At 41.9% G+C, this 27,213-nt stretch overlaps 1 protein-coding gene across 1 annotated transcript in view; it reads right to left on the reverse strand.

Annotated features, from left to right (window-relative positions):
- The window catches only part of CDH18 (cadherin 18), a 2,052,455-nt gene that overhangs the window by 935,578 nt on the left and 1,089,664 nt on the right, over positions 1–27,213 (reverse strand). Inside the window, exon 6 of the mRNA XM_085606897.1 lies at positions 21,011–21,130. Within this exon, the coding sequence (XP_085463023.1) occupies positions 21,011–21,130 (120 nt within the window). The remainder of the gene's footprint in view (positions 1–21,010; positions 21,131–27,213) is intronic.

The following is a 27,213-nucleotide window of genomic DNA, read 5'->3' on the forward strand; positions in this document are numbered from 1 at the left end:
GGAGTCGGAAAACGTTGCTTATAGTCCGTTATTAAGAGCTGAAGGTCTGTGACCAAGGCTGCCGGTAGACACACCATGGAAGGTGGAGGCGGCATGCATTCTTGATGAGGAACCTCCTCATAGTCCTGGGGATTGTCTTCGTAATCCGAGACATCCTGGTACTTTACATGGAGCTGTGATGGACTAGTCGCCGCAGGAAAGAGACTAGCGTCGTCCGAATCCTCCTCTTCAAAGAGGCGAGTGGGAGGCAAGGTTGAGACCTTACTGGGCGAAGTGAGGGCCGGAGTTAATGCACGCTTGGTTATTTGTACATGCACAAATGTACCCTGGTCGTCCGTGTCCATACCCCTCAAGGGGCTCGATGGTATAGCTGTAACCGACGTTACAGGTATCAATGCCGTCGACGAGATCGTCGTCGGGGTCGTCGTCAACGACGAGGATGATGAAGACGGTCTCCTCGTCGACGATGACGGCGACGATGACGTCGACGACGGCGTCAACGGTGATATTCTCGTCGACGGTACCCTCGTCGTCGACGGTGTCTTCGTCGACGGTGTCTTCGTCGTCGGTGTCTTCATCGACGATGTTGTCGTCGACGATGATGAAGCTCTCGTCGACGGTGTCGTCGTCGACCCTCCCGTCGACAGCTTACTCGACGACGACTTTTTTATGGCTAACGTCGACGGAATTGTCTTGCCTGCCGTCGACGATGGAGTTGTCGTCGTCGAGGACATGGAATGGGATGTCATCGTCGATAGAGTCGTCGTCGACGATGTAACTGAAATCGCTGTCGATGGAGATTTTCTCGTCGACGCTACTGTCGACATTGTCGTCGACGAGGTGGCAATAGGCTTTTTGAAGGTGTGGGGCATCACCTTAGGAGACGAGCTCCCTGGAACAGGCGAATCCTGGACCTCTGAAGACTTTTTCTGCGTCTTCTTTTGAGGTGGCTGCGACGAAGGGCCCGGCGATGCCACCCTTGGTCTTTTAGATGAGGAGTGAGACGCAACTGAGGAACTCTCACTCTCCTCAGAGGACACCACATCCTCCTTGTCCTTTAGCCTTTGCAGCCAGATTAAAAGGCGCCCCTCTCGGTCTTTCAAGGTCTTAGAAGAGAAAGTCCGACATACCTTGCAGTCCTTAGAACTGTGACTGGGATAGAGGCAATACAAGCAGTCCTTGTGTTGGTCGTCGATATGTAGCCTCTTCTTTCCGCAAGAGGCGCAGGGCCTGAATAAACCCTTCTTAGGTGTATCAGCCATGCTGAAAATCCAGAAAGTTGAGAAGAAATACTGTCAAATCCAAAGAAATGAGCAGAGCTCAGTGGAGACTCCCTTAGCACGACGTGCGGTAGAAAATCTGAGGGACTAGAGCTCCTACCAGGAAGGTTCTAGAGGGTGGTGTTAGCTGATTGGCTCTGGCCAAAATGTGGTCCTTTTTACATAAGGACGTGGATAGCTTACTAAGCTAAGGCCTCTGAGGCCTATGGCTGTCTTATGTCTTCTGGACATTACTTTGTTATTTACCGGTGACTCCCATTCCCGACGACGGGGAATGATTCAGGCATGTGAATCTATGAAAGATACCCTAATACTGGATAATAATAATAATAGTAACCTGTAAGTCCTGAAAATTGTTTTAAAAAGGCTCAAAGAAATATAAATGTTTATATTTTTCAAATATGTTGTGTCAATCACTATTATTATAAACACTGCAATGTTTTATGTTATATAACATACATTTGATTATAGTTAGTGGAGCGTTTTTGACCAAGTTCAAAGGTCATTTCTATATGTGTTGATCTTCTGACCCTTTGATAAAGCCAATAGGCCATCTGCTTTTTATATTTTAGTGTTTTGACCCTTGACATAGCCAGTAGATCTGCTTTACTTTAATGTCACCCACCAGGTTGTCATGCACTGCTAATTGTCACTTATCATGATAAATGTGGGCTAAGGGGTGAACCTGAGTAAATCTTTGGTATGGACAATGGACTTACACACTCACTAAAACAAACGGGGATATGTAACTTGCGTACTGATTTTGCCATCATGAATGATACATTTTAACTATGCCACCTCAAAAATACAATTGCAGCATCTATACTAGGAAGTATTCATGTTTCGTATGCCGAGCCTGATCACATGGTCACAAAAACCCACTGCGAGACCAAGCTTTGGCTAGATACTGAACAAGTGCTGGTGACGCTAAACTGGTGCTCATATAAAGTGCTCTGATACCTTCGGGTTGAGTTCGCACTATATAAAACTCAAAAATGAAAAAATAGAAAACTACAGTTACATGTATGGGGCCCAGAACAATTTGCTATTTGAGTGGCATGAATGTCGGACATGCCTGAAACATTTAGACTACCAATTTTGTTAGAGTGGATGGACATATTCTTCAGGCATGGGCATGGTATGTTGTAAACACACACTAGGAGGAGGAATACATTGGAAAAGCTGTTCACTGTGCACATGTCAAGATTAGATGTGCTGTTGACAATTGGTAGTATTGTCTAGCATATGCTTTACACCCCAACCACACGTGTCTTGCTCAAATTTAGGCTTGGTTAAATATACTGTGTCAGGAAAATCATAGGGGTCCAGAGGAAACCAAGGAAAAAGGCTGTAACAGTGAGCCAGTAAAACCAGCTCCCTGCAAAGTTCATCAACTTTGAGACCGGGATGCCTTCCCTACAAAAAGCACTCCAGGTAGCAAGGGCTCACCACCAGGAGCAAAACAAGACCAAGATCATGCAAAAAAGCCGTTCAAGTCTCGAGATAGCTGCATGAGAAGGATCTTCACTCTTGACTCCCAGAGATTCCAGAGCATGAGGAGCTCTTCTGCCCAACTCATTTAACCCCCTGGTGGGCCAGGGCCTGGGGGCTCGCTGCAAGGAGAATTCCTGTTTTCATGCCTGTTGGGGGAGTGCATGAGGCCCCCTCCCTAGCAATCCAGGGGCTTGCGGGACCCCATCTCCAGGCTAATTATATCATTGAGGGCCCAGGACCCCAGCTCCAGGCCTGGGACTCCAACTTCAGGCATCCGAGCCATCGTGCTCCCACTGCAGGGAGAGAGAGAAGGGAGGGGCCCAGGACCCCATCCCTGCACCCGGAGATGGAAGGATGTGGAGGAGTCCAGCCATGCTCCCCCCAGACGTGGCTGGACTGCCTACTTCCATGCCCGTGAGTGGGGGGAGCTGGAGACCGGCACAAGCCACAGCGCCTTGTCCCCAGGCTCTTGCTGCAGCACATAGGAGTACTGTGCGAGAGAGGAGCCGGAGGGGTCACATGTCATAGTTCCCAAGCACTAAGGCAGCATAGGTTTGATTCAACTTCACGCCTCTTTCTTCCACCCCTTCCACTTCCTTTCACTTTATCTCAAATTTCCAAGTTCTATTTCATGTCACTGTGTTTTACTATCTTTCTGTTCCTCCTACCTAATCCATTTTGTACCTTTCTCGCTCATGCCATGGCTCAAGTTTGGTGTTAAAAACAGACAATGGCATAGCAAGGGTGACAGAAGCCAATAGGCACCGGTCCACTGTTTGGATAGTAAAATACAGCCAATGTATAGGCACAGTGAGTGCCTAAAACCCTAGGTCGCTTGATAACTATGGGTCTGAAAATAGGTTGGAGTCCCCAAAGGTGAGTGTTGGTGTTAAACTCAAGCACAAATGAAACAGTGAAAGCTCTCCGGGTCAGCTCCATTGGCTGCCCTTCTAGCTATGCTCCTATCTGGTAGCCTGTGGTTGACACCGAGTGGTGGATTTGAGCACCAGAACCCTGCACAAACCATTGACACTCAGATAGGCTTTTCTTCTCTGCCATATGCCCTTCTTATCCCTCCTCCTCAGCTTCTAGGTTCATAAAGAGGCCCAAGGCAGGACTGTCAGGCTTTAACCCAGAGTCACTCTTCACAAAGGCGAGCCAGCCTGGTGTCATGAATGATTTTGATGGAATTTGAGAACATGTCTTGTGTTTGACCCCCATGAATAAGAACCGTTGTGTGTAGTTTTGTGCTGAGAGCATGGCAGACGTGAATTAAATGTTTACTCTTTTATTTATGAGTAGATAAAACCACAGAAACAACAAACAAATAATTTTCTGCATTTTAGGATACACCAGAAAAGACATCAGCCCTAGGAAGAGGCCCTCCATCAGTTAATTTCCTGTTTTGACAAAGACACTAAAGCATTTTGAATCCAGACACAGTTCCACAAATGCACATTATCTCACCAGGGAATGCACCTCATTCTGCTAAAAGAAAGTGTCTCATGTCTGTAATGTTGTTAAATGTCAGAATTTTTTCCAACACACTTGACATGCATATCTATGAAGAACAGGCAATGCACATCTCTACAAAGGTAACTGCAAACTCAGCCATTTTTATATTTTCAACAGAAAATTAATTACAATGCAGGGAACTGAGCATATTGGAGTAGCTTGTTTCGAGCTGAAGTTCAGCAATCCTTACATGTGTAGTGTCTTGCGATATTTTAGAACTAAAACCTTTCAGCTCCTAACGGACTCGCAGAGCGGACACTTGGGTGTCAGAGCACAGTGCTATGAAAGCTTGTTTTAGAATGTTGAGTTTGCAGTTACACACAGCAGAATAAAAATGTGTAATACTAAGCTCCGTGTGTGGCATGGTTATTGGCGGGTACCCAGGCTGGGATGACACTACTACATGGAGCTGGGACACATCAGAGCGAAGTTGGACCAATGAGCTTATACTTTCAGAGGATGATTATTCTGAACACGGTACAACTAACATGCGCGTGAGTTGATCCTTCTGTAAACGCTGCAGAGGATCGAAGGGATGATAGAAGGCCCTTGTATGCCATCATCTCGTACCTTACTAATTGCAAACCCTAATGCCATTTTCTCCAACACGACTCGGCATTTCAGTGTATGCATTTTAATGAGTCCTGCAGAGGGAAGTGCTAAGCTGATGGTTATTGCTTGTTCCCTGACATATTAAACAAGTGATGAGAACATCCGAGCGAGTCAAGTGGGGAGAGGAATTCTAATTTTCCTGGAAAGATTGAATTTGTGTGATGAGAAGATGCGTTTTGAAAACGTTTCTGTCTCTGAATATCGCTGCTGCAATATTGCCCATCTATTTGTTCTCTATATATTTAAAGCAACACTGCATTTCAAGCAACAGATTATAAATTTGGGTCTATGATATCCTGTAAGATTTATGTTAACGTCATCAATTTAAAAATACAAATCAGCATTTTTAAGTGAATTCTTCATCTCTTCTTTCCACTCAAACAGGTAAATTGCTTTTTTAAATATTATAAATTGTATGATACACTAATGCGTAGAAATACATTTGAATACATTCACAATCACCAGGTTGTTGAAGCGAATACCCACAAAGTTTTGCAGCTGTTTTAGCCAATAGTTTGCCCTTTCCCTAGCAATAGTATTATTCGATTTCAGAAAATTTGTCATTTTCCAAAGATATTTCAAGTCTCATCAGATACCTCATTTGTTTGCAGAGATGTCTATCTGTGGTTTATCAAAGCTGGGCTTAACTTTGTAAAAAAGAATGATGAATTTCAGTATAAAGGCCCTCGTGACATCTGGGCCAGTAACCAAAATGGGGCTAGTGACAGGAGTTATTACCCTTATCATTATCACAAAACCTGCTGTAACTCACGAGTTTTGGGCACTTTGTCTGCTAAAAGCAAGCAGCCGTTCTGGGCCAAATACCAAGGGGAATAGGACAGGAATTGGTGCAGAAACCTGTTCTCCATCGTGTTATTCTCTTAAAAACATAATGGGGAGTAGTTATACAGCGTGGAATTACCAAAACCCATTGTGTCAGTAATTCTGGGAGTGGCTGATTACCAGACTACTGTCTACCCCACTTACAATTGGCCTCTGATCGATCTAATCACAATTCTTGCATTCTATAACAGGATTTAATTATGTGATTGGTAAATCAGAGTGGTTTATTGAGTAATAAAGCTCGGTTCAACAGGCTAACCTCATCACATTTTACTAAAGAAGCTATTTAAATAAACTAGATAGATAGACAGACAGACAGACAGACAGACAGACAGTGGGGCTTGCTTTACTAATAACTTTGGTACTGTCTGGGAAATCAGCATGAACCTTTCAAAAGCAGAAGTTTTTTGCCCCCTGCTTCCTCATAGAAGGTTTCATGCAAATACGTCAAGCAGAGGCTCACAAACAGGGATGGTCCCAAAACGTTGATTTCCCATAGAAAATACATAAAAAAAACAGCTGCTGAATGGAATTACACCAAATTCAGAAAAAAGTGAGCACTTTACTCAGAAAGTGTGTTTTTCTGATTTGGTGTACATCCATTGATCTATTTTTGACAAATTGGTGTTTGAAGAGGCGATCATTTTGGGCTTGAAATAGTTAAAGAGTTAGGTATATCTGAACAGTTGGTCCCACGGGAGTCTTGCAGCACTGAAAATTAAAAGAATGTATTGGCTAAGGGAGATTTTTTCCCCATTGGCCATTTTGATTTCAGTGGACTGGGTGATCTGATTGGCTGGCCACAACATGGAAGAAAATGTTGCAGCCATCATTACAGGACTCGGGGACTCAGCCCCCTTGTCCTCAAAATAGTTTGTAAAAGTAATGAAAAGACACTCTCTGTCAGCCCTATGGACAACCTTCCATTGTTTAGTAAAATACACTACACATATTCCTGAGATGGGAGAATGGCATACACCCTTAGAGTCATGCCTACATCACCACTGTGGGATGAACCACCTCTCAGTAGGAAACCCCTACAATCTACATTATTGAACAATCTGTAACATTTCAACATCCTCAGTAAAATAAATGTCCCTACCTTGCTACTTGTAATTTGTTTATAGTACTGTATTACAACTATCTAACAATGGCAGGTGCCCAGATTTCCACTGGTGGATAAATTGTTGTCAAGAGAATCTTAGGCTTTTCGCACAGATTTGTGGGAAATTACTTTGGCTTTAAGCCACAACCTTCTTTCAAACATAACTCTGAAAATCCACATCAGCTGCACTCAGTCTTTAGTTTCTTTACCATGAAGTATTACTTGCAGCCCAAACATTAGAGATTTGTAAATAGTGCACTTTATAACATCCACCATACACAATCACACTTGCCTCCAAGAATTACGCTATTTCCATGCTATGGATCTACACATGCCCACTCAATAACTCTATAAGGTATGTAACTATGTTGTTATCAGTAATCTCATCAATGATGTAATTTGAGATACCATGGGTTGTATAATATATGAGGTCATAAGTTCATAAGCAGTGCATGATGGGAAATATAGTATTTAAGTAAAAAAAATATTTATTTATTTCAATTTCAAAAGACTTTTTTTGGTTTATAACATAATAGACCATAAAAGTGTCATATTAAGACGTTAGGCATAAATTAAAATTTATATTTAGATGAATATAAATGTAGAAAAATAGTTATTCTCTTAGAATAACAATAACACCTTGGATATAACCATTAAAATAGACCACATTACAAATTATAAAAATTCTACATAAAGTTTGGTCAGAATATTCTGAAGTACAAAAAAACATCCTCATACTCTCAACTATAATCATATTCCTTCAGAGCTGTGCTGAACAAGAGCAATACAACTTCTAAATAAGTTCATTACTCTGCACTGGCCAATATTTCCATTGCACGTAACACCTTTATGAGGAACATTGCTACATGGTGGTATACTGTTACATTCATTAGATTGAGTAAAAACTGAGAAGCCTAACAATAATTATATAATTTTTCTTTTAAGAAAATGGGTTTTAAGTATTGCTCTCAGTGTGCCAAATAGAATCTACAAAAAAGTGCTATGTGCTGAAGTGGTTGTTCAGATTTATCATCACAGGCACATTTTTACATCCGAGGAACCCTTCCTTCGCTCTTTGGGAATGATACATGGAGGTGGATTATAAGGAGGCAAAAGCAAGTTAAGAGACACTTATGATAGGTGTTATTAATTAAATATTATACAATTGACATCCAATCTGATCATTCTGTGCCATATATCTCAGAACAGTTGCTTTATTTTGATTGAGCAAGTTCATTTTCTCTTCACTAGACATACTTTAAGTATATGCTCCTTAAGATCCCTTTTGGAACATCCAGTTGTGTTCTCCGGATGTATCAAGGGAAGCTTCTCAGTCTGCTGAGCCCCCTCAGAGTGTTTTTACTAGGCATTAGCCATGGGATTTTATGTACCTGGTCAAGTACCAAACAATCTTTTAAAATAGTTCCAGTAAAATGTGTCTCAGTTTTAGACCAAACAGAGTTCCATAAGTGGAGCGGCTTAGTTTCTTATGTATCTTGTGGGAAACAAATTCCTGGAACTCTATGAATGTTGGGTGCCGGTATTGAGTGTGGTACGGCTAAGAGTCTTTTAAGAAACTAAGTGGCATATTTACAATATACTGGTGGAGTGCAATGTTACTCCAGAATTGGTAACGCTGCGCCCGACTGTTTTAAAATGCAGGAATGAGCCGTATTTAAAAAAATATGGTGCACCCCTGCGTTTCCCCTAGTGCTGGTGCTAAAAAAGCTTCCTAGTATCAGCGCGGGCCCCCTAGCGCTCTTTTGTTTGGGTGCCTGCGCTGCAGGGGCAATTGGTTATGTGCAGGAAGGGACCCTTTCCTGCACATAAACAATCTTTAAAAGCAATTTGCTCTATCCATGTGTGCTGCAGAATGCAACACACATGGAAAGAGTAAAAATAGCTTGTTTAAGACCAGGTATTCCATGGCGGTATTTTTGGCTCTGCCCCCATACCTTGTAAATATGGAACACCCACAGCAACACCCATTGCATGCCCATTTTACGCCAAGTGCTGCATGAATAGGGGCAGTATTTACAAGGCGGTGTTAAACCACATTAAGTTGATTATCGCCCCCTTGTAAATAAAATGAAGGACTTAATGTCACCAGAATGTCAAAATAAGTAATGTTCTGTTGGCGTTTACTCCTTGTAAATATGCCCCTTATTCTCTTGTGTTTGAATTATATTTTTATCCCCAACACCCAAGATTCTAGCACCATGGGACTGCTGAAACCAAATTAGCGTTGTATAGGTTCAACAGGATTCTAATCGGCTTGGTCCATAACTTAGAGGCGAACCTAACGATTTCTCCATTATTATTTCTTGACATATTTAGAATGCTAGTCTCCCTATGATGCTTCCAGACCCCATTTGAGGAGAACAGTATCCTCTAAAAATTAAAATGTTTCGTATTTTGAATTTTGTTCCCCTTTCTAGAAAAAGTGTTTGATCTTCCCCTTGTGTGGCTGCATAGTAAAGTTTTTTCCAAGGTAAGTTTTTAGAACTTTTTTCCATATTGTTTATAAAGGTATTTAGCAAAGTTTTGCTAACTTTTTGGGGTTATGGCCAATAGAGCCGCATAGTCAGCATATAGGAGTATAAGTATTGGTTGCTTGCCTGCTCTGGGGTTGTCCGCACCTGACAAATGTAATTTGTCATCTACCTTGTAAAAATATCCCACTATCCTATATAGGTAAAAGAGGAAAGGCACCAGGACGCATCCCTGCCAAACCCCCTCACTATATAAAATTATTGCAGTTAGTCTCCTTTTGGCCCCAAGTGTACTTTTGAAGGAAAATTACTGTACACGTATGCCAGGAGTGAAATTAAGTCTTTGGGAGCCCCCAATAATTCCGTTCATTCCTGTAATTTACTGTGGTTGACCAGATCGAATGCACAGCTTAGATCTAATAAACACGTATGCACGGAGCATTCTTTAGCCACGGTATACTTTACCATCTTGAGGTTCAAATTAAGTGACTGTTCGACCGCCTCCAGGCCTTTCCTAAACCCATATAGGGCATTTCTTACGATGTCTTTTTCTTCAGCCCAGGCTTTCAATCTTTCTAAAATAACCCTTACCAATAGTTTGGCTGAGGAGTAAAACAGGGAGATATGCCGATAACATTTCGGATGGTTCCTTAATTCCCCATCAATTTAGAAAGGAGAGTGAGTTGGCCCAAAATGGAGATATAAAACCTGCCCCAGCTGAATTTAAAACCTTAGTCAGAAAGAAGGGTCCAAAGGGCAGGTTGAGACTTATAAGTATCCATTGGAACCCCATTGGGGCCCGAGGCCTTCCCCTTTGGACTTTTATTTAATGCCCTCAAGACCTTCTTATAACTGAGCTTGCCTTCTCGGATGGATAGTGGGGCCTTAGGGTGTAAATGTAGTAGTTTAATAAGTTAATTCCATGCCTCAAAATTAAAATGGTTGAACCAGCCTCTGTTCTCCCACCCTTTGCTCTTTGACCTTAAAGTCCGAGATTGGCTTATGGAGTTGGAAATAGATATATGGGCTGCCAGCGTCTCTATATAGTTATTTTCTGAAGCCAAACCTGTCATAACAGACTCCATATTTCTGGCTACCAAGTCACTTGTGAAACTAGAGAGGCTAATACCAGCCTATTTCATTTGTATTCCATTCAGCCCTACTGAAATTATAGTAGCAATTTTGCCTGTATAAATAACTGAAAGTAAACTAATCTGTAATATCAGAATTACAGGGTTATGGTAACTGATATAATTGTGATTTGGAGCTGAGCCATAAGAACAGTGTTTGAAGTGACCCATGTCATTACCCCTGATGTCGGTAAGGCCACACACATGTTTAGAAGGAAAAATATCATTTGGTAATATTTAAATCCCCAGCCCAAACTTCAAAAACATTCTTACAGTGCTGTAAAATAATTGAAATCTGTTTCCAGAGCACTAATCACATCAACCAATGAGGAATCAAAAACTTTTGTTATAGGAATTGATTATTAAAATGTCTGAGTTGCCTTCTGGTGCATGCAACATGAATTGGCAATAAGGCTATAATAAAAAGGATTTATTGGCTTTTTGTGCTATTCTGGTGGACACTAGTAAAAGGAGGCCATCTTTGGCCCTGACCACAGCCGAGCATGTAGCTGCGGTGCAGTATGATGCAAACCCATCCAAGTCAATTGACTTTAGAAGCCAAGTTTCTTGAATACACACAATCAGGGCCTTTTTCACATACTTGTCCCAGTCCTCAAGGTTTGTTTTGTTGGTCAAACCAGTGATATTCCAGGATATGGCACTTACTTTAGATGGGCCTGGATCACTGGGAGAAAGAGTATCTTTGCCCAAACTTATATGTGTATCATTTATAAGTGGTACACTTAGAACAGTCTATGTTGTTATAGTTAGTACCCCCTCTGCGATTATGTGGTCAAACTCCTCTGGGCATGTAAGTCAATCCAATTCGCCCAAACCATCTAAGGGTGCAATTTGAATGTTGACTGGGACAAGGATGCTCGGGCCATAATTTTCATTATTTCCCTGGTAGGCCTTTGCATTGTTATTTGTGCCAAGGATTCAGGTCTATAAAAGTGCCCCATTGGGACAGTTTTAGATTTCTCTTCAGGCGGCCACTTAAAAGATATGGGTTCTGGGGTGACTGATATAATCTCACTAAAGTTCAGTACAATACTGTCCCCATCCATAGTTTTTGGAGAATTTCCAATCCACCCTACTTCTTACTACCAGAATTTCCTTTAATAATGCATTTGCCTCGGGTACTCGGTGCACTATCCAGTGAATTACCTTATTTTTAAGATTGTCCCACGATTCCTTGGCTGTGGGCCTTAAGCTGGGGACCCCAATTAAAGTAATAGAACATAAGGAGTGGTCTCCGGCTGGAGGTATAATACTTCCTTAGAGTACTGAGTATTTAAAACTTCTCCTCCAGGTGGGCCCCTGACAAGGAAGCCTTCCTCTTATATTAGAAGAGTTGCGCAGTTGTATTGTATCAATGGTAACAGTATGATTAGAATTGGGATGTATATTCTCTCTCTCAAGACTAACTAGACTCCTTTGGGGAGCCTGGTTAAAATCAGCCTTTTGCCTATTCGTGCCAGCCGTTGTCCTTGTCTTCTCCTTATTTTGCCCAGTAGGTTGTCAAACCGGAAACTCAGAAACTTTTCCAGGCTGGTTTTAAGCTGGTTCAATGTATTAGTCACCCCCTCTAAGGCCAGCTTGAACATTACTTCCACACTTTTAATTTGGTCGCTCAGAGGTTGAATGCGGGAAGTCTTATCATGATCATAATCTTTATTCGGTTTCAAGAGATAAAACTATAAAAGTACACATTAAAATATTATAAAACAATCCTTGCAAAGCATGTCCAATCAGATAGAAGCCTAGGGATAAAATCAAAGATACAAAAACTCCAATGTTACATAAACAGTACCCGGAGAAAAAGCATTGTTCTAATTGACACCATAAATCACATCTGATAAAAGCATATGATGGTCAAGAAATGAGCTGAACAATACAAAGTACATAGTGCCATGAATAAAATACAGAAGACAAAGTAATTATTCGCAACTAGGCCTGAGCCTGACAGCAGATTAAAAAAAAAATAAGCACATAAAAGACGGCGCTACCCTTGAGCATTTGTAAAAAGATAAAAGTGGGTTGCACTTGCCTAAAATTGGCCTTTTTCGGGTTCAGGACTAAAAAGGTCTTTCTGGGTATATCATAAAAGCTAAAAAATATGATAAAATTGACCATGTTCTGTGGGGATTTACCATCGCAACCACGGGGTGACAGGCTTTGGCCCTTGCACTGCCACCTTGGATGGGCAAGAAGGCGATTGAAGAGGTCGAGCTGATACTTGGTCAATAAGAAACGATCCTATGAATTTGTGAATCCCAGTAAGTATGGCTCCACCATCAAAGTAGTTCTTAACATGATAAAGCGACATACTCTGGGCTTCAGTAGCTCCTTCTCTTCTCTAGCCATTAGCTGCTGCGAATAGAAGGCCACCTTTATGGTATTGACGTCCCTCTTGTTGGCCAGATCAGGATTAGTAAAGAGATCTCCTCTCCCCATGCTGGTGAGGCATTCCTTGATGTATTTGAGCCACGGGACTCGAGAGGCTTGATCAAGAACCAAACAGTCCTGTAGAATCATTTTGTTTAGTGATGTCCCCGTACCAGACCAGATTTTTAACCAAAGAGACACAGGACGGTAGGCTATCAGAACGGTAATGTAAGTCAAACCAAGCTCCTCTTGTACAGTAAAAGTGGGGTGAGCCCTGAGGAACAGATAAGAGTCATCTCAGGAACTTGTTTTCAGTGATTTGAATCTCATCAGCGATAGTGTATCGCCATATTTTACTACCATACAGTTCTTTAAATAAACTAAGTGTTTACACTTAGCCCCAGCCCCTCTCCTCTCACCCCTGGGCATCTGGCTGGATAACTGCAGACTTGGTGGCAAACTCCCTCGCACGGTCACTGAGGCCAATTTTGCCCTGCAGACATCCCCCACAATGACCTGGGACTTTTCTGCCCTACCTTGGCCTTGGTCCTGGTCGGGGTGGGATACGGGAGGACCTATCAATTCCACCAGTTCAGGGGTGCACCGTAAGGGGGCCCGGCCATTTAATGTGCTGGATGAGTGTGGGTGCAATTAATTCACCAGGGAACGGGAAAGCCAACGTGCCACCAGCTCAATTTCCTTGTTGAGCACCCCCACTGCTCTCTGTAGGAAACAGTCCATAGTCGTTATTGCCGGTGCCACATGGACTTTCACAGCTGTCTTGGGTTTCCCCATTTTGCCCAAGTAGGTAATAGGTACCTTATTAAAAACAGAGCAGCAGGCAAACTAGACTTGACTAGGCTAGTCCAGCAATGCGTAGGGAAATGGGTTCAAAAGATTATGGTACACTAGCACGCCTCGTGCAAGAGAAAAAACCTTGTCCCGAGGTGGCAGGTGGGGTCCTAATCAGTCCAGACCAGTCCTGGAGTCCACAAGTGACGCCCTTTTGTTTAAGATTTGAATGGAGGTAAAGATAGAGGTTTAAATCAAGGGACCGGGGGGGGGGGGTCCTAACCCAGCCTCCTCCGATCTCTGACGGGTTCGGACAAGCTGCGGGAGCAGTTCAGCGCTATTGAAGGCCTGGTGCGGGCTCCTCCTCCACGGATCTCCACACAAGGAAGCACGCTGGGACACTGAGTCCCGAAATCAGCACACAGCTTTCCATCAAAGCAGCTTCCTGTCGTCTTGGTGCTTTATTACGTGCTAAATTCGGGCCTCTTTTCTTTTTAGCTGGAGGGGGCTTGCTATTGGTTCTGAGAGGTTTACAATAGGAGAGGGTGTAATTTTTGATACACATGGTTTCGAATTTGATGACAGCTCTATTGCTGTATTGGGAGTGTCCACCCTATCTGGCAGGGATGCTTCCATTATAGCAAGCACTTCTGATGCCGCCCGCGGTGTAACCCCCAGCCTTTCCTCTGCATCAGTAATTCCTATATTTAACCTTGACATGGCCCCTGTTAAGTAGCTTGTCGTGGTAGCAGAATCAGGGCCGGACTGGCTGTAGCGGGCACCGGGCAATCCCCCGGTGGGCCGCACGGGTGGGGGCCGGTTTTGGGCCCTGGGGTGCCGTTTTTGTTACAGGGCCGTTTTTGCAGCATAGCTGCAAAATCGGCCCTGTAACAAAATCGGCCAAAAACCGGCCCTGGCAAAGTGCTCGGCGGCACCTCAGGGGGCCTGCCGAGCACTTTGCCAGAGCCGGTTTTGATTCCCAGTGCGGCCCTGAGCAGAAGGACCCTCCGTTGAGGCCCTGCTTTTGTCGTTTTTTTTCTTTTGTCCATTTTAAAAAGCCAAAATGAATGAAAAGCAAGCATGCACACTTACGTTACCCAATCCCAGATGAAAGGGGGTGGCCCGGCCCAGCCTCGTCGGCCGATATTATCTAAACTTAGTTACACCATCAAAATAGTGCCCGGAAACGTTTCAAGGTTGAACTTGGCTTTGGAGTCAATGGACGTAAAGACTCTCGCACAGTCGGAGGAGCAGCAATGCAGAATTCCTACATTCAACTCAAAATTCTGAATACTTTCATGCAAAGCCCTTAGTTTAAGAATGCCATTTTTTTCTGCAAAAGCATGTCGAAAATGTGCTGTATTAAAGACCTTGACATTTTTACATGAGTGCTACAAGAACCAAGAGTTAATGCTATAGGCAATTCCCGAGGTCTCTTAGTGAAAAAGTCAATTTTGTGCAATAAAACCTGCCTTCTTAAAGTAGAAGTTGAACATGTCACCCTGTTTCTTTTTTTCTAACACAACTGAATGTGGCTGTCTATTTAAAAATGATAGGCATTATCCCCCAGCCGAAAGAAGTTGCAATAATTATAGTGCCTGTCAGAAAAGAAGAAACTACATCTTTAGCAACATGATGAGCAGTACGGCATTTCATCTGTTTATACATGGGCATTAGCTCATTCTGAGGACTCATCTCTCCCACTAGTACCTCCCATCCCCCCACTAACGCACCTACACACAGTGGCAGCTCACACAATGTGAATCGGAATCCATACATAAGGATGTGACAGCTAGAAGGGAACACAAAGAAGTTGTTAAATTGAAACAAGTTAGTCACAGAGCCTCTGCTTTGAGATGATTCGTGCTTTCTAAAAGGCTTTAAGTGCGTGTATATCCTTTAGAATAAACCTACTACAAAGCATGCGGTGGCATGTACTGTTTGCCCAAACAACAACAGCAAAACGTTTATATTTTAAGAATATAAGCATCTGTTCATCGAAAGGGCTAATCCCAAATAACTCATGGAAATCATGTACAGTTTTCAAATATGTGGAACACTCCACGTCCTGTGGCGGCTCCTCGAGGGAGTGCTGCAGGCGGCGGGGCGGGGGGCAGTAAACTCCGGCCTACGGCCGAACGGAGTTAAGTAAATAAATAAATAAATAAATAAAACTAATTACAATGCAACGCCAAATGGTGATGCAGCATGCACAATGTAATTCGTTTTGTTTATTTACTTAACTCCATTTGGCTGTATGCCGGAGTTTACCGCCCCCCACCCTGCCCCTCCCCGCCCTGCCGCCCCACAGCACTCCCTCAAGGAGCCGCCACGTCAACAAATTTGACATACAGTCAAAAGCCGGTCTACCAATGAAGAACAAGCTTATAGGATACGTATCGAAATTATATCAAAATGAGGCTTAGGGCATGAAGATACCCGGCTAAAATTAATTACAAAAGAGCCATTACATCCTGATTATCGCAGGAGTATGTGGGTGCAAATGATGATCCCTGTGCAAACTCTTTCCATGAAGATTGGAATTCTGAGATAAGAGGCATTCTCATGGTTTTCACTTTATAAATCTCATCAGATCTAACCTGCAAAAATGTACCAGGTGAAAAATATGCAGTAAATTACATTACCTTGGAATTTGGTGCATAAAACACAATTTTGCATGCAATTCCAAATTTTCCTGAAGACAAGTAGAAAAAGTAAATATTGACTGCACCCTTTTAAATAGGACACAAAGTGGTATTGGTATATATTGGATTGACTAAATACCTCACCCATTTCCATCTCCCAAGTAGTCAGGGTCTAAGACTAACTTCTCCTAGGCATTATTGAGAGGTATAATCCTAAGAATGCAACTGTGCTTAGTATCAAAAGGTGTCAATAAAATGCTTATATTGGTAAGGTATATCATTGAAGCCTCCTTGAGCACACGGGCAGTATCAGCATCTGAATAATTAGAGATCGCTAATGTAAGAAATGCAATACTGGATGGTGTCAGAAGTGGTGTCATTGTGTAAGGAGCCGAAATGGGTATTTGTTTCCTCTGTCCGTTCATTCGGTCTCTTGGTTCTTGTAATACAAGAAGTTACTCAATGGCTATGTGTGCATCATCGGCCGGGACATGTAGTCCTTGATTCCTAAGAGGAGCTCTTTTTGACTGATTATCAATTCTTTCAGACTTGTCTTTAGGTCCTTAACCGTGTATGTAGAGCTGGAGGTATAATGGTGGTTCCTGAAAGAATATATATGTTGTGGTCAGGATTATTGGATGGCTATGGGGCTGTATTTATTCTTGGGTTCACCCTATGCTGCTCTGTCAAATATCAAGCAGAATGTAAAGGAGTCTGTTTTTTGCTGTTCAAAAACTGAAAAACATGCATTTTTTGAAAGACACAGCGTGTTCATGTCAGGCAATCATCATTATTGAATGAATAATTAGTTAAGAATAAACAGAGACAGTGGAGGTTATTATTAGATGGCAATTTATGGATTGTCTCGACACACAATGCAATTTTCAAGTCTGGCCTTAGCCAAGACGTTTTGATTTTATTAAAATTAAATTTCTAATATTTGTTCTTTTATGGACTTTCAGTAAGCCCTCTTCATCTATTAGTCTGTTTTTGTGTCAATCACATTTTTCCTTAGCCCATTAAAGCATACAACGTGGAGCAATGGCTCAGCCCATTTCAGCCTTTGGTTAGCTTCATTGTGAGGAACTCTTCTCTGCTATTTCACAAAGAGCACATCTGCACACAAAGTAGTTTTTTCTCCGTTCTCAGGATTATTATGGGAATGTGCTCCACCAACTCTGTTTTTTTGCAAAAACAATGACGAAACCAAGCAATTATTGACCACACAAAAATGTCAGGCAAAGCCAGACATATTGGTTTTGCCAATGCTTGTTTGGAATATGAATTTGCTTAAGTAAGGCTTTTTAAAAATTGTTAAATGAAACCTTCCAGAAAAACTTGAATAAGACACCTGCATACATTGTACACATTGTTCATTATTATACTGACCGGGAGGGGGGGGGGTGGGGGGAGAGTGAAATCTTTCATAAAATGTGAATGACAGCCAAAAAATGTTCAGGTCACTGTATAAGAAAAGCCAACCAAATAAATAAAATAATTTGATCAGGATGCTAATTACACTATTTCCTTTACTATATTCTTGCCAAAACCTTTTTGTAACCATATGTTTAGGCAAAAAAATATAGTAAACCAGCAATCATCACAGATAAGAAATCTAAACAAATACAGGCATTCAGTTAAAAGTAGCAGCGTCCAGCATCCACCCTTCGGGGCCAGATCCAAGCCAGATTTTCAGGGCATCCACGTTAGAAAGACAAATTGAAAGACTGTTTAGACAATATCCCTGTTTTTAGTTGCTTGCAAAACTAAAATGAAAAGGACTAGAATTCCAACTGTTTAGCACTCAGATAAATTAAGGTGTACCTACATTTGTGACATATTTCAGACGTTGAGGGCACTATCAGTGAAGCAACAGTAGAGGAGCAAAGAGTGCTGGAAGAGAAACAGCCAGAAGACCTTTTGGAAGCATCGGTAAGCGTGATGGCATTGTGACATGTACAGAAAATGGAGCTCTTAGCTACAAAAAGTCAGTAAATTATCCATATTGTTGATTTCAAGAGTGGCACTTTGTTTCATTACATTACTTTGTACACCTATTGAGAATTTACATAAAATACAAGTAAAACAATGTTCTCCCCTTGGTCTGCTGCTTGTGGTTAAGGCTGATCTGTAGCCAATACCAAAAACAATTCAAGTATCTGAAGTGAGCACCTCCATTTAAGCATACTCCAATACCCCTTTTATTCAAGAACTTCTAATCCTATTTGTTTTCTAGCATAGGTGGATATCTTCTGCCTTCAGAAGATTTTAGATTATCTGCAGTCCAATTGCATAGTCAGCATCCTTTACCTGCACCCATTCTTTCACAAGAATTTATCAGGTCCTAAGGCTGTATTACGGATATGGTGCACTGTGCTGGGGGCTGAGAGGGGTGGTACTCCACATCACAGCAAATGCCCTGTTGGCAGGCTCCCTGTGCAGGAGCGACCCTGGAAATGTTGGGAATAAGGCATTAGTGAAGACTGACTGGCTTTTTCAAACCACTGGTCTGCCTTTCATTTGAATCTCCAACATGGCCTCCCATTCAAATAGGGCAAAGTTCACCTGCATTTGTTTGTAGTGAGTGTATGCACCCGCTTGCAGGGTACTGCTTTGGGTGTCCCTGGGACTTCCACCCCGTCCCAAGAGACGTCTTTTGAGGGGGACAGACTGGCTGTGTGCCACCTCTTTGTAGAGCAACGTGCAAATCGAGACATCCACTTTGCTTCCGGCGCATATTTGTTATTTGGTGTAGGTGAAATGAAGAAAGGATTCCCTCATTTGCACGGGGCCATACCCACAAGTAAATTATGGTACTCATGTAGGGATTGTGATGTGAACAATTAGTGCTGGCGAGAGCCGTATTACAGAAGGTGCCACTCAAGCATCTGTGGTCCCTTCCGTAATACCATACTATCCTGGGGGTGCAAAAAGCAGGCACAAACACCTGTTGTTCCCCAGGGGCACTATGTATAATACAGCAGCTGACTTTCATTGTTTGTGATTTTGCTATTTTGCTTGTATTTGTTCATTTCACCATAAATACCTCAAACTCCAGCAGGAGCACCCCAACCCTTCTCCAATTTAGATAAGAGCCAATAACGCACCTTCGGGAAAAGCACTAGATAACAACGAAGGAGCGGTCCATAGCCACTCCCCGGGCCAAGCTTCTTCTTCAATCACTCATTGACTCTATGTTTGCTTTTGGCCATATATAACTCTGCTGCCTTTTTGGCAAGGCATGTGCTACACAAATACTACATACATACATACATACAAACACAAGTTCCGACCACAATCGCTGATTTTAGACTTAGAAGGCACCCAGGGAAGAGCTGACCCAAGGGAAAGGAAAGTAGTCAGATCCTATGCTATCTACACCTGCCAGCAGCCATCTATATACTGTGTGTCTTCACTCCTTGCTGCTTTTCCTGTCACATACTTCGCAGTCACTGCGACAGCAGTTGAGAATTGCTTAGATTTGTAGCTTGCATTGAATTAATTTTATGTATCAATGTTCCCTTTTTACACTGAAAACTCCATGATTTTTCTTCTTAGGTCATGGGCAATTAGCACTGACTTTCAATCCTATTATGCAGCTGAGAAATGGATGACTCATTTTGTCTTAAACTAACCAGACATAAATGAAGCAAGAAAAGCTAAAAAGAAATGGAAACCTGACAATTGGGGGCAACAAACAATATAATAGCAGACGCAAACATCAACGCTAAGGCATTTGGCAAGAATGGTCTCTTTCTAACCTATGAACAGACGGATGAATTTCGAAGAAGACATTCCAAACTTCAACCATTTCATGCCAAGGAAAGAAGCAAATAGTGCAACATGTAAGTGAGAGTTCTTAGGCACACATGAAAAAGAAGCAAATAATGCAACATGTAAATGAGAGTTCTTAAGCACACATGAAAAGAAGCAACTAGTGCAACATGTAAGTGAGAGTTCTTAAGCACCCATGAAAAGAAGCAAATAGTGGAACATGTAAGTGAGAGTTCTTAAGCACACATGTACAGAAGCAAATAGTGCAACATGTAAGTGAGAGTTTTTAAGCACCCATGAAAAGAAGCAAATAGTGGAACATGTAAGTGAGAGTTCTTAAGCACACATGTACAGAAGCAAATAGTGCAACATGTAAGTGAGAGTTCTTAAGCACACATGAAAAGAAGCAAATAGTGCAACATGTAAGTGAGAGTTCTTAAGCACCCATGAAAAGAAGCAAATAGTGAAACATGTAAGTGAGAGTTCTTAAGCACACAAGAAAAGAAGCAAATCGTGCAACATGTAAGTGAGAGTTCTTAAGCACCCAAGAAAAGAAGCAAATCGTGCAACATGTAAGTGAGAGTTCTTAAGCACACATGCACAGAAGCAAATGGTGCCACAGGTTTTTGAGCACAAATGTTTCTATACGAACCTCCAAGTTGTAACTCGATGCTTAGAGCGGGGCCGGTCAAATGAAGACGTGTATGTGCATGAGAGAAGCAAGACCATGTTGAAGGCAACATTTGGGATCCACAAAATATTCACTGAAAAGTTTGTGAACTTGTTCCTTGAGAACTTTATGTTTCCGGCTCAGTAAATGCATTTATTTGGGTGTTTCCGGGAAGGTAGGTAATATGTGTTCTTTAGGACAGTTCATGTTTGCACACAAAAAATAGCACTTTGTCACATTCAAGAAGGAGATACTATACAAAGATCCTACCTGTTTTGGGATCAACAGAGAAGTAGGGCTGTCCGTGAAGAATGCTGTACACCACTCTGGCACTATTCCCATAGGTTGGGTCATCTGCATCTGTAGCTGTCACCTGAAGTACAGAGGTACCTAAAAGAGAGGGAAAATGTCAAATTGAACATAGCTCACATCTTCCATACTGCATAGCAGAGAGTGCATACTGAGTAGTGGATATTATGCGCTTTGGCATTAAAATAATTAATCTTTCTAAAAGTAATATATCATGATTGCTAGTGGTTCTGGTCTCTTGTTGGCATTTTAAGATCTGTATATTTCTTCTCAATGAATAAGATCATTATGACATTATTATTAATAACAAGTGTTACCATACTGCTGACACTTATGTTTTTCGTTGTTTCCTTTAACAGAATTAAAGATTGTTGGCACTGTAAATAACAGAGAAGGTATTGTGTTTATTCAACCTGTAGCAGTGTGATTTCTAATTGCCATTTACATCACAAACCTGTAAAATATGTGGTTTTGCCACTGGTCACTTGGTGCAGATGTCATTTTTAAGGCTGGCCTCATCAAAGGCCTTTTGATTCACCCAAAGTTAAATGTATAACTGGATTACTTATAGGGGCTCTCAGCTATCCCTCTTCTTCCATTGATCTGTTATTATGTTATTCACATTTATCTTCCATTCATTACAGCATACAGCTTTGTAGAGTGGGTCAGCCCACTTCAGGCATTAGCAAATTTCACTGTGAGTGATGGCATTCTACATTTTCACCAGGAGCACATCCACACACAACATAGGGCCTCATTTATGAGGTATTGCCGTAGGGTAGAGCCGCAGGCCTTCCTGCTGCGCTACCCTACAGCAAAAGAAAACGGGAGGAATGCACCATATCTATCGGATATGGCGCATTCCTGTCCTTTCCCCCCACACTAGCACACAATGAGCTGCTGTGCACCAACACTGGCACCTTTGCACCATGGGGGAAGGTTGCCAGCGTTACGGGGATGTTTATTTTTGTGCAGGAAGGTAAACCCTCCTGCTCAAAAAGAATCACAATAGAATTTGGCTATTTCTATGTGTGCTGCAGAAAGGAAATACGAGGAGAAATAAAGACATTTCTCCTCATTGTGCCTACCTTACGCCTCCCCTGGGAGGCGTCCGTTTTTAGTGCTGTCTCAGATTTACAATTTCTCATAAATCTGGGGTAGTGTCTAAAAGCCATAGATGTTGTTGGGAGCGCCCCCAGCAGCACCCATTGCACACCTCTTTAACACAGAAAGCAGCTTTCCCATTAATAAAGTTTTGCAAAAACCATGACAAAACAGGTTTTGAAAAAGCCAAAAGGCTTGCACCCAACACCAGATATATCGGCTTGTTCTGCTTGTCAGGTGGTGCAAAGTTCCACCAGAACTAATGAAATGTCCATCATTTTATAACGTTGATGCAACATTTCACTGGCATCGGGGCAATCTTTGGAATGCAACAGTAGGTGTCACTTTACTCATCTCAATTTCAAATATCTAAAAACAATCAAAACACACTATGCGGTGGCATATGAAGCAAACACAGCCTCAAACAAAATGTAGACATTCCGGGATAATGACTTGAATAGAGAGCTGAACTCGCTAATTTGAATTTGTTACTAAACCAATAACTGCAAGTTACAAAGAAAAAAATCGATGCTGACCAAAAAATAAACACAACACAGGATGCACTATTCTCATGTAAATTAATTGAGCTAGTTAAATTATCAACTATTTCTTAATAAGAAAACTTCTGAGAAAGAAAACTACTTCCATTTTGCAATGTTAAGATCAGACCAATGAATTACTTACCAAACTATTTAAAACTGGTTTGAAATGAAGGGTGAGCATTGGTTCTTGTGTGTCACAAAGCCATTCTTGCACTGCACCCACACTGCAATATATTGTATAGCAAGTAGGTGCTACCTTTTGTGCTGCATTGTGTCACACAATAACCCACTCAAACTTAAGTAAATCTACTCCTGAGTTTTATTTTGAACAAGGCACCAGGGGGTATATTTGCGAACATTTTGTGCTGGACTACGCAAATCATCACAAAATGATTGCTAGAAAACACAATTCTAGAGCAAAATTTATTTTACGCCGGAAAGTCACCTGAAAGTGATGAAAAGTAGCATTACCTATTGTCAGAGAATCATTCCATGGGTGTTGCATGACCATTCCCAAGCAATCACTCATATTTGTTTCAGGCAAAATGCTATCTACTAAAAAAGTAAACAGGGTTTTGCATTAACCCCTTGAGTGCCCCGCCCTTTCCCCGCCCTGTGCCGGCCCTTTCATTAGCGGGCGGGGTTCATGACGAGATAGTCTCATCATGGGCACAGCGCAACCGCGGCCCATGACGAGACCATCTCGTCATGGGCACTCAAGAGGTTAAAAGAGAATGCAGTTTTGACATTGACATTATCAAGGAGAAATTATTTTATTTCATTTTTTTCCAACTTTACATGTAGTCTGCACTGTGCACTACACATAAAAAGTAGGAAAAGTTTAAAGGTTAGTCTAAGCATAGTATTTGTACTGGAAATATACTAAGGTGCAAGGGTGTGTGCGTGGCGCTGGAAGCCTGATTGTGCCCTAGTGCTGGGAAGAGGAAAGAGAGCACTATATCTCTCTACATATGAAAATATCCTGCCCTCCCTCTCTCTTGAAACGCAATGAAGCAACTTTGGTTGGTTCGAGGTGTTGCAAGATATTTTAGTAAATATTCCACAACGTAGAACAAACTTTCATAGATGAAAATTTCATACCGATAATGAGCTCATATAGTCGCTCCTTGGACTCTTCCTGAATGATAAACACCAGCTTTTCCTTTTTTAGGCTGATCTTTGTAGTACAAAATATTGAGTTGTTTATATAGAATGTTCATGGTTGTGACTCTATAGGATCCAAGATTATATTTGCTGCTCACGTACAAAACAAGCAAGTCTTTCACCAGGATTTGTGCTAGGAAACAAGAACATGAAAAACTGAGTAATAATACTTGAATTTGCAAAGTATCCTTTTGCTTGAGTGCAGAAAACTGCACCATTTTGCCGTCTCACTAGGAACAAAGGCTGACTCTTTGAAGTTGATAAGAAGTGTGGTTGGTACAGGGAAATGTGATTTGTAGCTTTTCTAGTAATTGATACTTGCTGGCGTTAGCAATCCTATTTGTTTCCTGCTCTGGTGACACTCTTTGTGAATTGTTTCCTTATCAGAATCTTAGCATTGTCTAGAATAGAAAGGTGCAATCAAAATTGTTGAGATTGGTCATCTGTTTTTCAGTTAGAGGATAGTGTTGTCATTAAATAACATTTAAGTCTTGCCCAGACACATGCAGTTTGCAAACCATTACATATAATAACAAGACAACTTGTAGTCATTTTTATGTAGTGAGTGCCTCATACCATACTTCTGATGCATTGGCATGACAAGGGATGCTACTTTTAACCAAAGTATCCACACTCAATTGGCTCAGCAAGAAAGAAATGAAAAGCCTGTAGCTGGCAAATCACACCATCTAGGGCCCGTTTATGAGTTTCAGCGGTGCGGGTGCGGGCGGTATGCCATTACCGCGACCCCACACTGCTGAGACTCGACGCCGCCCGCCAAATTACAAATTTAGAATTGGCCTGGTGGGCAGGCGATGTGTCAGTCCCAGGGAGATGCCTCATTCAAAAGTGGCGATGCTTTTGAAAATGGCACTGCAATGGGAACACTTCACAAGGTTCCTGCACGGCATAGATTCAAAAGTCCATGTTGTGCAGGAACTGTTGTGCCTGCACACAGGAGGACACATGTTATGCTCCCCTGTGTTCACCCACAAGCGGAGGAGGCACAGGGGGCCTGTAGGAACTATTTAACCTCCATATAAATCCTGGCGGAGATGATACTGGTAATATGCTTGGCAGGACAAGCATATTGTGGCCTCCTGACTGCCACGCCACCTCCAGGGAAAGGCATTTTCCTGGCTGCGTTTCCAGGGCGGTCTGACCGCCCAACTCATAACGGGGCAGTCAAACCGCTGGAGTAGCGGTGGCTGGACTGCCACCACCGTGCCCCCGAAAGTCTGTCAGTCTTTGGACCGCCAGACGTGTAATTAGGGCCCTAGTGTTTAACACACTGAGCAATATTTCTCGCATATGCCTGACATGTAGATCCAATCACTCACAGGTATCATTTAGCGAAAGCAATAGAGTTTCAGAGGGCTTAATAGGCTCACAAATTTTATACAAAATAATAAATTCATGCACATACCCATCAAGACACTTCAAAAAGTATGCATTTTAAATATCCTTCTATATACAAGATTATACACAATTACAAAAGACAATCATACAAAACAATAACATAAAGTGCAGTGTCCTCAATGCAGCCAAACCACAAAGAAAAAGTATAGTTAACCTTTTGCAATATAAAACTACAAGTGTGCTACATGTGACAAATAACCACATAACGTGAACAGAAATGGTCCATCAACCTCAAAGTCACACCATATTGTCTGTTTGTTTGTTACACTCTGTTGATGACATTTCAACCCGATAAAAAGATGACCAAGTTTCATCAGGACCTAATATGAAATGGGGAACATCTGAAACCGTGAACAATAAAACCATATTACTGATGAATAAAAAGTGGTTGGGCGTGATTAGAAACGGAATTAAGTGTATGAAACTACTTTCCATCCATATAATATAGAAAGAGAATGGCAAGAATAACCCACCCACATGAAAATAGAACAAATTTACTTACAAGGCGAGAGAAATATCTGATATAAGTATAATAAAATGAATACAGGACAACAACTCTCAAGATAAAGTCTCCATTAACCTCAGGATAGGAGGTCTGGCTTTGGAGGTTTATGGGCAGGACTTGTTTCTTTGGAAAATTGCCATATGGACCCCTCAGATGCAACAAAAAAGCAACACAGGGATTATAGCTGTAACCCAGACAGTGCAGATTTAGAGCCATCCTGGACATTTTCCGTGAGCTGTAAACCACCCTCATCCCATTGAGACATGCATTCCATATTGGCATATGCATGTGGTTGCTAAGAGCAATTGAAAATTTTTCATAGAAAAGCAAAATACATACTGTTAAGTGAAACTAGTTACCGTTTACAAAATTGTGATTATATTTTCATATATTTTATATACTCCAATTGGTGTACATAAGAGAATTTTCCTCTCCCAGGGTAGAAACCTTTCCCCCTCAAATACATTTCTGCATCTCTCTATGCGCCTCAGTTTTATTGGATAATCACTGGCCATATTTAGGATGACGAGGTAGACTAGGGTTCTATATTGAAAAAATAACTTTAGTCTTAAAGGCCCAAGTGCTCTTTGATCATATATAATTTTCTATCAGTGATGTCCATCTTCCTCAATGGTAACACACTTCTTACTGATGACTATCTTTCCGTGCTGTTGACAAAGAAGATTTGGGGCTCAATAACACGCATTATTTTAAAGATATTTGCGTACAAAAACACATTTACACCTATACTACTAGCCTTGTGAGGGGGACGGAGAGAGCAAAGAAATCATTCTTCTCCACACCCCACACTTTTTGAGGGCTCCACACTCATGCAAATATCATTTATGTATATATTTTAAAGCACACATACCTATATAACGATGAGGCGTTGAAGAGAGATAATATCGGTAGATGGCACCAGATGCTGGATCTGCCAAGTTATCTCTTTTCTCACAATCAATCAATCAATCAAACATTTGTAAAGCGCACTACATACCCGCAAGGGTCTCAAGGCGCTGGGGGGGGGGCGCTGCTACTGATCGAACAGCCAGGTCTTGAGTGTTCTCCTGAAGGTCAGCAGGTCCTGGGTCTGTTGTAGTCTCATTGGGAGGGTGTTCCATGTTTTGGTGGCGAGGTGGGAGAATGATCTCCCGCCTATGGTAGTTCTTCGGATGAGCGGAACGGTGGCTAGTGAGAGGTCGGTGGAGCGTAGCTGGCGGTTGGGGATGTAGAAGGAGAGACGACTGTTGAGGTAGGCAGGGCCGGTCTTGTGGAGTGGATATTTAAGTTAAAATTCGAAACAGGTCCTACTCCTCTCCGGGCCAACTTCAGTTTGTTGAACCTGGTCTCACAGGAACTTATAACATGTTTGTGTAATACTAAAGTGTCATGGTCAGACTCCATGCTATAAGATTAGAACATCCTAACAA

This window comes from Triturus cristatus, chromosome 5_2, assembly GCF_964204655.1.
Source record: "Triturus cristatus chromosome 5_2, aTriCri1.1, whole genome shotgun sequence".
In the NCBI taxonomy this organism is placed as follows: domain Eukaryota; kingdom Metazoa; phylum Chordata; class Amphibia; order Caudata; family Salamandridae; genus Triturus; species Triturus cristatus.